Source organism: Serinus canaria, chromosome 25 (genome assembly GCF_022539315.1).
Source record: "Serinus canaria isolate serCan28SL12 chromosome 25, serCan2020, whole genome shotgun sequence".
In the NCBI taxonomy this organism is placed as follows: Eukaryota; Metazoa; Chordata; class Aves; order Passeriformes; family Fringillidae; genus Serinus; species Serinus canaria.
Genome location: NC_066338.1, coordinates 14333179 through 14348273, shown reverse-complemented (window position 1 = coordinate 14348273; position 15095 = coordinate 14333179). Strand labels below are relative to the sequence as shown.

Genomic DNA, 15095 nt, shown 5'->3' with positions numbered 1-15095 from the left:
AGAACCTTCTGAAATCCTGTGAAACCCTTGGAGATCCCAAAAAACTTCAAGAAACCACAAAGAACCTTCTAGAAACCCCAAAAACCTTCTGAAAACCATGGAGAACCCTTGGGCAACTCCATTAAACCTTCTGGAATCCATGGAGAACCCTTGGAAAACCCCAAAAGACCTTCTGAAATCCATGGAGAACCTTCTAGAAAGCCCATAAAACCTTCTGAAACCATGGACAACCCTTGGACAACTCCATTAAACCTTCTGGAATCCATGGACACCTCTTGGAGAACCCCAAAGAACCTTCTGAAAACCATGGAGAACCTTTTAGGAACCTCAAAGAACCTTCTGAAATCCATGGAGAACCTTGTAGAGGACTCCATAAAACCTCCTGAAAACCATGGCAACCCTTGGAGAAATCCAGAAGCACCTTCTGGAATCCATGGAGAACCCTCGGAGAACTCCAAAAACCTTCTGAAATCCATAGACAACGCTTGAGAACTCCAAAAACCTTCTGAAATCCATGGAGAACCCTTGGAAGACTCCATAAAAACTTCTGGAATCCATGGAAAACCCTTGGAGAACCCCAAAGAACCTTCTAAAAACCATAGGGAACTCCTGGAGAGCCCCAAAAGACCTTCTGAAATCCATGGAGAACCCTTGAAGAACCCCAAAAGACATTCTGGAATCCATGGAGAAGCTTCTAGAAACCCAGTAAAACCTTCTGGAATTCATGGAGAACCTTCTGGAAACCCCAAAAAACCTTCTGAAAACCATGGAGAACCTTTGTAGAACCTCAAAGAACCTTCTGGAAACCATGGAAAACACATGAGGAACTCCATAAAACCTTCTGGAATCCATGGACAACCCCTGAAGAACCCCAAAAGACTTTCTGGAATTCATGGACAACTCCTGGAGAACCTCAAAGAACCTTCTGAAATCCATTGAGAACCTTCTAGAAACCCCATAAAACCTTCTGAAATCTATGGACAACCCTTGGAGAACCTCAAAGAACCTTCTGAAATCCATGGAAAACTCTTGGAGAACCCCAAAAGCCCTTCTGAAAGCCTTGGAGAACCTTCTAGAAACCCCATATAACCTTCTGAAAACCATAGACAACCATTGAAAAACTCCATAAAACCTTCTAAAGTCCATGGAGAACCCTTGGAGAACCTCAAAGAACCTTCTGGAATTAATGGAGAAACCTTGGAGAACATAAAAAAAAACCTTTAAAAAACCTCAAAGAACCTTCTAGAAACCTCATAAAACCTTCTGAAAACCTTGGACAATTTTTGGAGAACCAAATAAAACCTTCTGAAATCCATGGAGAACCCTTGGAGAACCCCAAAAGACCTTCTGAAATCCATGGAGAACGTTCTAGAAACCCCATAAAACCTTCTGAAAACCATGGAGAACCTTCTAGAAACCCAATAAAACCTTCGGAAGACCACGGAGAATCTTAGGAGGACTCCATAAAACCTTCTGGAATCCATGGAAAACCCCTGGGAACCCCATAAAACCTTCTGAAATCCATGGAGAACCCTTGAAGAACCCCATAAAACCTTCAGAAAACGATGGACAACCCTTGAAGAACCCCAAAAGACCTTCTGAAAACCATGGAGAACCTTCTAGGAACCCCATAAAACCTTCTGAAGACCATGGAGAACCCTTGAAGAACCCCATAAAACCTTCTGAAGTCCATGGAGAACCCTTGAAGAACTCCATAAAACCTTCTGAAAACCATGGAGAACCTTCTAGAAACCCCATAAAATCTTCTGAAGACCATGGAGAACCTTTGGAGGACTCCATAAAACCTTCTGGAATCCATGGAGAACCCTTGGACAACTCCATAAGACCTTCAGAAGATCCCAGGAACCCCTGGAATTCTGGTGGACTCGTGGTGGAGCTCCCTACCGGTGTAGCCGATCTTCTCGAAGCTGAGCAGGCTGAAGATGCTGTTGTAGAGCTGCATCTCCTTCTTGCGCGTTTGGTCCATCTCGTCCAGGATGTCCATCAGCTCGTTGCCCGTCTTGGTGGGGTGGGAGCACTCGGCCTCGTGCACCGACAGCTCGTGGAAGGGGCCCTGCCAGGGACACCCGATGCGCTTGTACTTGCACTGCGTCACCCTGGAGGAGAAGGACAACAAGGGGACAATTTTGGGGACTTCTAGGGCCATTTTGGGACGTCTGGGATCATTTTAGGACAATCTGGGGACAATTTAAGGACAATCTTGGGACTTCTGGGATGAAATGGACCCAAAAGTCAAAAAAATCCCAAAAATATCCCAAAAATTGCCAAAAAATTCATGACATGGTTTTGGTGGTGCTCCATGAAAGATCTCGAGAACTTTGAGATGTCCCACCACCCTAAAAATACCAAAAACTACCCCAGAACCACCTAAAACCACTTGGAAACCACAAAAAGCCACCTGGAGACTCCATAACACGTCATAAAATCCACAACTTCCTTCTGGTAAACATCTCAAGAACTTTGAGATGTCCCACCACCCTAAAACAACCAAAAACCACCTCAGAACCACCCAAAACCACTTGGAAACCATAAAAAGCCACCTGGAGACTCCATAAAACGTCATAAAGTCCCCAACATTCTTCTGGTGGTGCTCCATGAAAGATCTCGAGAACTTTGAGGTTTCCTACCACCCCAAAACCACCATAAAACACCTCAGAATCACCGAAAAATCTTCTGAATCCATCAAAAACCTCCTGGAGACTCCATAAATGCCTCATAAAATCCCCAATATCTTTTAGGTGATAGATCTCGAGAACTTTGAGGTTTCCTACCACCCCAAAACCACCATAAAACACCTCGGAACCACCAGAAAACCTCCTGAACCCACCAAAAACCACCTGGAGACTCCATAGAACGTCATAAAGACCTCAACATTCTTCTGTTGGTGCTCCATGAAAGATCTTAAGAACTTTGAGGTGTCCCACCACCCAAAATCACCATAAAAAACCTCAGAACCACCAGAAAACTTCCTGAATGCACCAAAAACCTCCTGGAGACTCCATAAAACCTCATAAATTTTCCAAAATACTTCTGGGGAAACATCTCAAGAACTTTGAGGTGTCCCACCACCCTGAACCACTCTAAATCACCTCAGAACCACCGGAAAACTTCCTGAATCCCCCAAAGACCACCTGGAGACTCCATAAAACCTCCTAAAATCCCCAAAAATTCCCAAATCCCAGACCTGTCCTGGCACTCCTCCTTCTGGTGGCGCTCGAGCAGGGAGCGGGGGAACTGGCGGGCGCAGAAGCCGCACTTGGCCGGCAGCTCGCTGACCGCCTTCTCCAAACATCTCACGAACTTTGAGCTGTCCCACCACTCCAAAACCACCATAAAACACCCTAAAACCACCCCAAAATCTCCCGAATCCACCAAAGACCACCTGGAGACTCCATAAAACCTCATAAAACCACTGACACCCCTTCTGGGGAAACATCTCAAGAACTTTGAGGTGTCCCACCACCAAAAATCACCATAAAACACCCTAAAACCACAAAAAAACTTCCTGAATCCACCAAAGACCATCTGGAGACTCCATAGAACCTCAGAAATTTTCCAAAATACTTCTGGGGAAACATCTCAAGAACTTTTAGGTGTCCCACCACCCAAAACCACCAAAATCACCGCAGAACCACCGGAAAACTTCCTGAATCCCCCAAAGACCACCTGGAGACTCCATAAAACCTCCTAAAATCCCCAAAAATTCCCATATTCCAGACCTGTCCTGGCACTCCTCCTTCTGGTGGCGCTCGAGCAGGGAGCGGGGGAACTGGCGGGCGCAGAAGCCGCACTCGGCCGGCAGCTCGCTGACCGCCTTCTCCACGGCCAGGTTGCGGCAGCAGAGGCTCTTGGAGATCTCGCAGCGACAGTTGGGACAGGTGGCCTGCTCCTCCTTCAGCCTGGAGTCGGCCAGGAGATGGATGAAGCAGCCGGCGCACATCAGTGACCGTTGGTGCACTGCGGGGGAAAGTTCCGGAAAGAATTGGAAAAAAATTTGGGTATTTTGGGGGATTTTTTGGGGATTTTTGGGGGATTTTTGGGGATTTTTCTGGGAATTTATTTAGACTTTTTTTGGGATTTTTAGGGGATTTATTTGGATTTTTTGGGGATTTTTGGGCGGGGTTTTGGGGAATTTTTGGGAATTTGCGGGGATTTTTGGGGGGACTTTTTGAGGGACTTTTTTGAGATTTTTTGGGAATTTTGGGGGGATTTTTGGCGGATTTTTTGGGGAATTTCTAGGGAATTTGGGGGGATTTTTGCTGGATTTTTTTGGGGGATGTTTTGGACATTTTGGGGGGACTTTTTGGGGCACTTTTTGGGGGCTTTCTTGGGGACTTTTTGGCGCTTTATTTGGCTTTTTTGGGATTTTTGGGGATTTGTTCGGGGATTTTTCGGGGATTTTTGGGGGGGCTTTTTGGGGTTTTTTTTGGGGCTTTTTGGGGACTTTGGGGGGATTTTTGGGGCATTTTTTTTTTGGCGCTTTTGCGGGGGCTTTTGGGGGACTTTTGGGGGCTTTTTGGGGGGTTTTTTGGGGCTTTTTACGGGGCTTTTTGGGGGCTCTTTTTTGGGTGGCTTTTGGGGAGCTTTTTTCGGGTTTTTTTTTGAGGATTTTTGGGGCTTTTTTGGGGGCATTTTTGGCGATTTTTTGGGGGGATTTTTTTTTATTTTTGGCAATTTTTGGGGATTTTTGGGGGTGTTTTGGGGATTTTTTTGGGAATTTTCAGGGTATTTTGGGGGATTTTTGGGAGATTTTTAGGGATTTTTTAGGGGGATTATTTGGGGATTTTTGGGAGATTTTTTTTTGGGAATTTTTGGGAATTTTGGGAGAATTTTGGGGGATATTTGGGGAATTTTTGGACATTTTTGGGGAATTTTTGGGAGATATTTTTGGATTTTGGGGATTTCTTTGGGGAATTTTTGGGGAATTTTTGGGAATTTTGGGGGATTTTTGGGAGATTTTTTTGGGATTTGGCGGATTTTTTGGGGGAATTTTTGGGAATTTTTGGACATTTTGGGGGATATTTTTGAGACTTTTTGGGGATTTTTTGGGGAATTTTTGGGTTTTTGGGGACTTTTTGGGGCATTTTGGGGATTTTTTGAGAATTTTTTGTGGGGATTTTTGGGGATTTTGCGGGGTTTTTTTGTGGGTATTTTTTTTGGGGATTTTGGGATTTTTGGGGAATTTTTGGGGGGATTTTTGGGGATTTTTGGGGGGTTTTTTAGTGGATTTTTGGAAACTTTTTTTGGATTTTTTTAAATTTTGTGGGCTTTTAGGGGAATTTTTTTGGAATTTTAGGAACTTTTGGGGACTTTTGGGAATTTTTGGTGATTTTCGGGGGTTTTTGGGGGATTTTTTGGGAATTTTAGGTGTTTTTTGGGGAATTTTTGGGGGGAATTTTTTGGGATTTTTGGGTGATTTTTGGGGAATTTTGAGGTGATGATTTTTTGGGGAATTTTTGAGGGGAATTTTTTGGGATTTTTGGGGGTTTTTTGGGAATATTTTGGGGATTTTTTGGGAATATTTTGGGAATTTTTGGGGGGATTTTTGGGGATTTTAGGCGGATTTTTTGGGGATTTTTTCCGAGGATTTTTTGGGGAATTTTTGGGTATTTTTTGGGCGGGGGATTTTTAAAAGGGAAACTGAGGCACGGTGTGGGCGTGGTCACGGAGACGTCCTAAAAAATCCCCCATGGGAGAGTTCCAATCTGGCATTTTAAGAGTTAAATTACCAGGGGGAATTAGCATTAATATTCCCATTGTTAATTATCAATATTAATCATTAATAATCTTAATTTATTCGAATTTTCCCCTTTTTTTTCATTTTCCTCCCTTATTTATCAATATAATTAATCCCTAATATTCCACCTTAATTTATCAATAATTCCCTATTATTAATCCCTAATATTCTTAATATTCCTCCTTTATTTATCAATGTTTTCCCCATTATTGATCCCTAATATTCCCAATATTTCCCCCCTTATTTATCAATATTTTCCCCATTATTAATCCCCAATATTCCCAATATTTCCCCTTTATTTATCAATATTTCCCCCTATTATTATTCCCTATTATTCCCAATATTTCCTCCCTTATTAATCAATTTTTTCCAAATTACTAATCCCTAATATTCCCAATTTATATTGATCCCCATTGATCCCCATTGATCCCCAATCCTCATTGATCCCCATTGATCCCCATTGATCCCAATCCCCATTGATCCCCAATCCCCACTGATCCCCATTGATCCCCATTGATCCCCATTGATCCCCAATCCCCATTGATCCCCATTGATCCCCATTGATCCCCAATCCCCCTGATCCCCATTGATCCCCATTGATCCCCATTGATCCCCAATCCCCCATTGATCCCCATTGATCCCCATGATCCCCAATCCCCACTGATCCCCGTTGATCCCCATTGATCCCCAATCCCCCATTGATCCCCATTGATCCCCATTGATCCCCATTGATCCCCATTGATCCCCAATCCCCCATTGATCCCCATTGATCCCCATTGATCCCCATTGATCCCCAATCCCCATTGATCCCCATTGATCCCCAATCCCCCATTGATCCCCATTGATCCCAGTCCCCACTGATCCCCATTGATCCCCATTGATCCCCATTGATCCCCATTGATCCCCAATCCCCCATTGATCCCCATTGATCCCCATTGATCCCCATTGATCCCCAATCCCCATTGATCCCCATCTCCATTGATCCCCAATCCCCCATTGATCCCCATGATCCCCAATCCCCATTGATCCCCATTGATCCCCATTGATCCCCATTGATCCCCAATCCCCATTGATCCCCATTGATCCCCAATCCCCATTGATCCCCATTGATCCCCATTGATCCCCATTGATCCCCAATCCCCCATTGATCCCCATTGATCCCCATTGATCCCCATTGATCCCCATTGATCCCCAATCCCCACTGATCCCCATTGATCCCCAATCCCCACTGATCCCCATTGATCCCCATTGATCCCCATTGATCCCCAATCCCCCACTGATCCCCATTGATCCCCAATCCCCATTGATCCCCATTGATCCCCGTTGATCCCCATTGATCCCCAATCCCCCATTGATCCCCATTGATCCCCAATCCCCATTGATCCCCATTGATCCCCATTGATCCCCATCCCCATTGATCCCCATTGATCCCCATTGATCCCCACTGATCCCCATTGATCCCCAATCCCCATTGATCCCCATTGATCCCCATTGATCCCCATTGATCCCCAATCCCCCACTGATCCCCATTGATCCCCATTGATCCCCAATCCTCCATTGATCCCCATTGATCCCCAATCCCCATTGATCCCCATTGATCCCCGTTGATCCCCATTGATCCCCATTGATCCCCAATCCCCACTGATCCCCATTGATCCCCATTGATCCCCAATCCCCCATTGATCCCCATTGATCCCCAATCCCCATTGATCCCCATTGATCCCCATTGATCCCCATTGATCCCCAATCCCCACTGATCCCCATTGATCCCCATTGATCCCCAATCCCCACTGATCCCCATTGATCCCCAATCCCCATTGATCCCCATTGATCCCCATTGATCCCCATTGATCCCCAATCCCCCATTGATCCCCATTGATCCCCAGTCCCCACTGATCCCCATTGATCCCCATTGATCCCCATTGATCCCCGTTGATCCCCATTGATCCCCAATCCCCCATTGATCCCCATTGATCCCCAATCCCCATTGATCCCCATTGATCCCCATTGATCCCCATTGATCCCCAATCCCCCATTGATCCCCATTGATCCCCATTGATCCCTGATTTAATTAATCCCAGATTTAATTATTCCCAGAGTTAATTAATCCCCGATTTAATTAATCCCAGATTAAATAAATCCCCAATTTAATTAATCCCCAATTTAATTAATTTCAGATTTAATAATTAGCAGATTTAATTAATCCTGAATTTGATTAGTCCGTGTCATTAATTAATCCCAGGCTTAATTAATCCCAGATTTAATAATTCCCCAATTTAATTAATCCCTGAATTAATTAATCCCTGAATTAATTAATCTCAAATTTAATTATCCCTGGCATTATTTAATCCCTGAATTAATCCCCAATTTAGTTATTCCCACCTTTAATTAATCCCAGAGTAAATTAGTCTCAGATTTAAATAATCCATTATTTAATTAATTTCAGATTTAATTTATCCCAAATTTAATTAACTACAAATTTTTTAATTAATCCCAAATTTAATTATTCATGGATTTAATTAATTTCGGATTTAATTCATCCCTGGCATTAATTAATCCCGGATTTAATTAATCCCCAATTTAGTTAATCCCAGATTTAATTAATCCCACAGTTAATTAATCCCAAAATTAATTAATCTCAGAATTAATTAATCCTACAATTAATTATTAAATCCCAGACCTAATCAATTAATTAATCCCAGAACTAATTAATCAATCCCTGTATTAATCGATCAATGAATTCATTAATTGGCTCCCACCCTGGCATTAATTAGCCCCTGATTTAATTAATTTCAGCTTTAATTAATCCCAGAATTAATTCCTCAATCAATCCTGGAATTATTATTAAATAACCAATCAAATAAACAATTAATTAATCAACTAATAATCAATTAATAATCAATCAATATGCAATTCACTGACTCCCATCCTGGCACTAATTAACCCCAGACTTAATTAATCCCAGAATTAATTAATCAATCAATCAACCCTGAGTTAATCAATTAATCAATCTATCGATCAATTCATCCATTATTAATCATTGAATAATCAATTAATCAATCAATCAATCAATCCCCAATTAACTGGATCCCATCCTGGCATTAATTAACCCCAGATTTAATTACTCCCAGACTTAATCACTCCCTGAATTAATCAATCAATTATTCAATCAATTAATCAATCCCTGAATTAATTATTCAATCAATTAATCAATCAATACCCAATTAATTGGATCCCATCCTGGCATTAATTAACGCCAGATTTAATTAACCCTAGACTTGATTAATCAATTAATTGGTCAATCAATTAATCAATCAGTCAATTAACCAATCCCTGAATCAATCAATCAATCCATTAATCAATCAATCAATCAATCAATCCCCAATTTATTGGATCCATTCCTGGCATTAATTAATCCTAGATTTAATTAATCCCAGACTTAATTAATCAATTAATCAATCAATCAATTAATCAATCCATTAATCAATTAATCTCTGAACTAATCAATCAATCAAGTAATCAATCCCTGAGTTAATTAATCAATCATTAATTAATCTATCATACCCAATTAATTGGTTCCCATCCTGGCATTAATTAACCCCAGATTTAATTTATCCCAGATGTAATCAATCAATCTATCAATCAATTAATCAATTAATCTATCAATCCTCAATTTATTGGTTCCCATCCTGGCATTATTTAACCCCAGATTTAATTAACCCCAGACTTAATTAATCAATTAGTCAATCAATTAATCAATCCATTAATCAACTCCCGAATTAATCAATCAATCAATCAATCCATTAATCAATAATCAATCAATCAATCCCCAATTAATCGGTTCCCATCCTGGCATTAATTAACCCCAGAATTATTCAATTAATTAATTAATTAATTAACCCCTCCCTGCCTGCCGTGGTGGCCCCCAGAGGGACTTTGGTGGCCCCAGGGGGTGACAGGGACACCTTGGGGACACCTTGGGGACACCTCGGTGGCCCAGGAGGGGACAGGGACACCTTGGGGACACTTTGGTGGCCACCAGGAAGGTTTGGTGGCCCCTGGGTGGGGCTTTGGTGGCCCATGAGGGGACTCTGGTGGCCTCTGGGACACTTTGGTGGCCCAGGAGGGGACAAAGGAGCCCTTGGTGGCCCCAGGCCTTGGTGGCCCCTGGGTGGGGCTTTGGTGGCCACTGGGACACTTTGGTGGCCACCAGGAAGGTTTGGTGGCCACCAGCAGTGTTTGGTGGCCCCAGGACACTTTGGTGGCCCCTTAGAGGGGTTTGGTGGCCCAGGAGGGGACAGGGACACTCTGGGAGGGGTTTGGTGGCCCTGAGGGGGGTTTGGTGGCCACTGAGACACTTTGGTGGCCACCAGGAAGGTTTGGTGGCCCAGGAGGGGACAGGGACCCCCTGGGGGGGGAGGTTTGGTGGCCCCTGGGACACTTTGGTGGCCCCTTAGAGGGGTTTGGTGGCCCAGGAGGGGACAGAGCCACCCTGAGGGGACTTTGGTGGCCCCTGGGACAGTTTGGTGGCCACATTGAGGACTCTGGTCGCCCAGGGGGTGACAAAGGAGCCCTTGGTGGCCCTTGGGGAGCATTTGGTGGCCCCAAGGCTTGGTGGCCCAGGAGGGGACTTTGGTGGCCTCTGGGACACTTTGGTGGCCCTGGGGCAGATTTGGTGGCCCAGGAGGGGACAGGGCCACTCTGGGATTGTTTTGGTGGCCCTGAGGGGACTTTGGTGGCCACCAGGAAGGTTTGGTAGCCCCCAGCAGGGTTTGGTGGCCCTGGGGGGGGGTTTGGTGGCCACGGGGACACTTTGGTGGCCACTTTGACGGCTTTGGTGGCCCAGGGGTGACAAAGGAGCCCTTGGTGGCCCAGGGGGCGCAATTGGTGGCCCCATGGATTGGTGGCCCCTGGGACACTTTGGTGGCCCTGGGGCAGCTTTGGTTGCCCAGGATGGGACTTTGGTGGCCACCAGGAAGGTTTGGTGGCCCCCAGCAGTGTTTGGTGGCCCAGGAGGGGACAGGGCCACTCTGGGGGGTTTGGTGGCCCTGAGGGGACTTTGGTGGCCCAGGGGGTGACAAAGGAGCCCCTGGTGGCCCTTTAGGGGAATTTGGTGGCCCCAGCACTTGGTGGCCCCTGGGACACTTTGGTGGCCACTGGGGGAGTTTGGTGGCCCCTGGAGCAGCTTGGGTGGCCCAGGATGGGACTTTGGTGGCCCTGGGGCAGCTTTGGTGGCCCTGAGGTGACAGAGAGGCCCCTGGGGGGGGTTTGGTGGCCCCGGGACACTTTGGTGGCCACCACAAGAAGGTTTGGTGGCCCATGAGGGGACAGGGACCCCCTAGGGGGAGGTTTGGTGGCCCCTGGGACACTTTGGTGGCCCCCAGGGGGACTTTGGTGGCCCGAGGGGACAGAGCCCCCCTGAGGCACTTTGGTGGCCACCAGGAAGGTTGGGTGGCCCCTGGGTGGGGCTTTAGTGGCCCTGAGGGGACTCTGGTGGCCTCTGGGACACTTTGTGGCCCAGGAGGGGACAAAGAAGCCCTTGGTGGCCCCTGAGGGGGTTTGGTGGCCACTGGGAGGGGTTGGTGGCCCCTGGGACAGTTTGGTGGCCTAGGAGGGGACAGAGACACCCAGGGGAGGTTTTGGTGGCCCTAAGGGGACTTTGTGGCCCAGGGAGAGCATTTGGTGGCCCCAGGGCTTGGTGGCCCCTGGGACATTTTTGGTGGCCCCCGCCAGGGTTTTGTGGCCTATGAGGGGACTTTGGGTGGCCACCAGAGGGGTTTGGTGGCCCAGGAGGGACAGGGACACCCGGGGGGGGGGGGGGGGTTGGTGGCCACTTCGAGGGGTTTGGTGGCCCAGAGGGTGACAAAGGAGCCCTTGGTGGCCCCAGGCCTTGGTGGCCCCTGGGTGGGGCTTTGGTGGCCACTGGGACACTTTGGTGGCCACCAGGAAGGTTTGGTGGCCACCAGCAGTGTTTGGTGGCCCCAGGAAACTTTGGTGGCCCCTTAGAGGGGTTTGGTGGCCCAGGAGGTGACAGAGGAGCCCTTGGGGGGCATTTGGTGGCCCCAGGCCTTGGTGGCCCCTGAGGGGGGCTTGGTGGCCCCTGGGGAGGGTTTGGTGGCCCAGGAGGGGACAGGGACACCTTGGGGACACTTTGGTGGCCCCCAGGAAGGTTTGGTGGCCCAGGAGGGGACAGGGACCCCCTAGGGGGAGGTTTGGTGGCCCCTGGGACACTTTGGTGGCCCCCAGGGGGACTTTGGTGGCCCAGGAGGGGACAGGGACACCTTGGGGACACTTTGGTGGCCACCAGAAAGGTTTGGTGGCCCAGGAGGGGACAGGGACACCTTGGGGACACTTTGGTGGCCACCAGGAAGGTTTGGTGGCCCCTGGGTGGGGCTTTGGTGGCCCATGAGGGGACTCTGGTGGCCTCTGGGACACTTTGGTGGCCCAGAGGGTGACAAAGGAGCCCTTGGTGGCCCCAGGCCTTGGTGGCCCCTGGGTGGGGCTTTGGTGGCCACTGGGACACTTTGGTGGCCACCAGGAAGGTTTGGTGGCCCCTGGGTGGGGCTTTGGTGGCCCATGAGGGGTCTCTGGTGGCCTCTGGGACACTTTGGTGGCCAGGAGGGGACAAAGGAGCCCTTGGTGGCCCCAGGCCTTGGTGGCCCCTGGGTGGGGCTTTGGTGGCCACTGGGACACTTTGGTGGCCACCAGGAAGGTTTGGTGGCCCCTTAGAGGGGTTTGGTGGCCCAGGGGGTGACAAAGGAGCCGTTGGTGGCCCATGAGGGGGGTCTGGTGGCCACTGGGACTCTTTGGTGGCCCAGGAGGGGACAGGGCCACTCTGGGATGGTTTTGGTGGCCCAGGAGGGGACTTTGGTGGCCCTCTATGAGCCCTGAAGGGACAGGGGGGTGACAGGGCCACCAGGGGTGTGACAGGGCCACCAGAGGGGGTGACAGGGCCACCAGAGGGGGTGACAGGGCCACCAGGGTGTGACAGGGCCACCAGAGGGTGACAGGGCCACCAGAGGGTGACAGGGCCACCAGAGGGGGGTGACAGGGCCACCAGAGGGTGACAGGGCCACCAGAGGGGGGTGACAGGGCCCCAAGGGGTGTACAGGGCCCCAGAGGGTGACAGGGCCACCAGGGTGTGACAGGGCCACCAAGGGGTGACGGCCACCAGGAGGGGACAGGTGCCCCAGAGGGGTTGACTGGCCACCAGAGGGGGTGACAGGGCCACCAGGGGTGTGACAGGGCCACCAGGGGGTGACAGGGCCACCAGAGGGTGACAGGGCCACCAGAGGGGGGTGACAGGGCCACCAGGGGTTGTCCCCATGTCCCCAAGGGGGTGTCCAGGTGTCCCCCGAGGAGGTGACAGGGCCACCAGGGGGGTGTCCCCGTGTCCCCAAGAGGTGTCCCCAAGGTGGTGGCCCTGTCCCAAGGGTGTGTCCCTGTCCCCTGAGGGTGTCCCCAAAGGGGTGTCCCTGTCTCCTGAGGGTGTCCCCAAGGGGTGGCACTGTCCCCAAAGGGGTGTCACTGTTCCCTGAGGGTGTCCCTGTCCCCAAGGTGGTGGCTGTGTCCCCTGAGGGTGTCCCCAAAGGGTGGCACTGTCCCCAAGGGGTGTCCCTGTCCCCAAAGCCATGTCCCCATGTCCCCAAGGGGTGTCCCTGTCCCCTGAGGGTGTCCCTGTCCTCTGGGGGTGTTCCCAAAGGGGTGGCCCGGTCCCCAGAGTGTCCCCCAAGGATGTCCCCTGTCCTCAAGGCAGTGTCCCTGTCCCTAAGGGATGTCCCTATCCCCTGGGGGTGGCCCAAGGGTGTGGCCCCGTCCCAGGGGTGTGTCCCTGTCCCCTGAGGGTGTCCCCTGTCCCCTGGGGTGTCCCATGTCCCCTGGGGTGTCCCAGTCCCCTGGGGGTTCCCGTGGGTGTCCCTGTCCCCAAGGGGTGTCCCCACCCCAAGGGGGTGTCCCTGTCCCAAGAGGGTGTCCTGTCCCCACGGCGGTGTTCCCCACGGGGTGTCCCTGTCCCCTGAGGGTGTCCCCAAGGCCGTGTCGCTGTCCCCAATCCCCTCACGAGTCCCCTCCCCAGCGTGCCCCTCAGCCCTGGTCACGAGCCACCACCCCCTGTCCCTAAGGGGATGTCCCTGTCCCCAAGGGGTGTCCCTGTCCCCTGAGGGTGTCCCCAAGGGGGTGTCCCTGTCCCCTGAGGGTGTCCCTGTCCCCAAAGCCATGTCCCCAAGTCCCCAAGGGGGTGTCCCTGTCCCTAAAGGGTGTCCCCAAAGGGGTGGCCCTGTCCCCTGAGGATGTCCCCATCCCCTGAGGGTGTCCCCAAGGGGTGGCCCTGTCCCCAAAGGGGTGTCCCTGTCCCCAAAGGGGGTGTCCCTGTCCCCACGGCAGTGTCCCCAAGGGGGTGTGCCTGTCCCCTGAGGGTGTCCCCAACAGGGTGTCCCTGTCCCAGGGGGTGTCCCTGTCCCCTGAGTGTGTCCCTGTCCCAGAGGGTGTCCCTGTCCCCTGAGGGTTGTCCCCAAGGCCACATCGCTATCCCCGATCCCCTCACAACCCCTCCCGCTCCCCCCTCCGCCACCACCCCCTGTCCCCATATCCCCCCCCCCCCCCAACCTTGTCCCCAATGTCCCCAAAGTGTCGCCTGACCTGATAGACGGAAGCCTTGGGCAGGTCGAGGCACACGGTACAGCAGAGCACGGAGTAGAGACGCTCCTCCAGCTTCACGCTGCCCGCCGCCCCCTCCGCGCCGCCGCCGCCGCTCCCGGCCGCCCTCAGCCGCTTCTTGGGCGGCGCGTCGGCATCGGCGCCCGCCTCCAACAGCAGCGCCGCCGCTTCTTCCGCGCCGCCGCTTTCGCCGCCTCCTCCCAAAGCGGCCGCGGCTGCTGGACCGGGAACGGCTGAGGAAGGAGCGGAAGGAGCGGCGGGGCCGCCGCCGGTATCGCGCTCCTCCGGCCCGGACATCGCCGCCATCGCCGCCGCCTCACCCCGCCGCCATCTTGGACGCCCTCACGGCTTCCCCTCAGGGGTGGAGCCAATGGGAGGGAGGGAGAGGCGGGGCGGGAAATGAGGGAGCCAATAGGAAAGCGGGGAGGGAGGAGCGATGGGTGAGGCGGCCAATGGGAGGGGAAGGTTTGGGGTTGTGGGCGGGGATTTCAACGGCAGGGACGGCGGCTGCCGGTAGAGGGGGCGGGGTTTAGTGGCGTCACTAGGGGTGGACCAATGGGTGAAGGGAGAGGGCAGAAGGCGGGGTTTGGGGGCGGGGCTTGTGGCGGGAGCGGGCGGGGGGGGGCGCGCTCGGGGCCACCAGTATAAACCAGTATGGGACCAGTATGGACCAGTATGGGAC

General features: G+C 51.0%; 1 protein-coding gene across 1 annotated transcript; it reads right to left on the bottom strand.

The window, feature by feature from the left end:
• Nucleotides 1-1834: 1834 nt before the first annotated feature.
• ZFTRAF1 (zinc finger TRAF-type containing 1) lies at nt 1835-14777 on the bottom strand. The gene is given in 4 exon segments (XM_050984316.1): nt 1835-2117; nt 3741-3963; nt 3966-3978; nt 14396-14777. Coding segments are annotated over 4 exon segments (828 nt in total). The 5' UTR covers nt 14720-14777; the 3' UTR covers nt 1835-1849.
• Nucleotides 14778-15095: the final 318 nt, after the last annotated feature.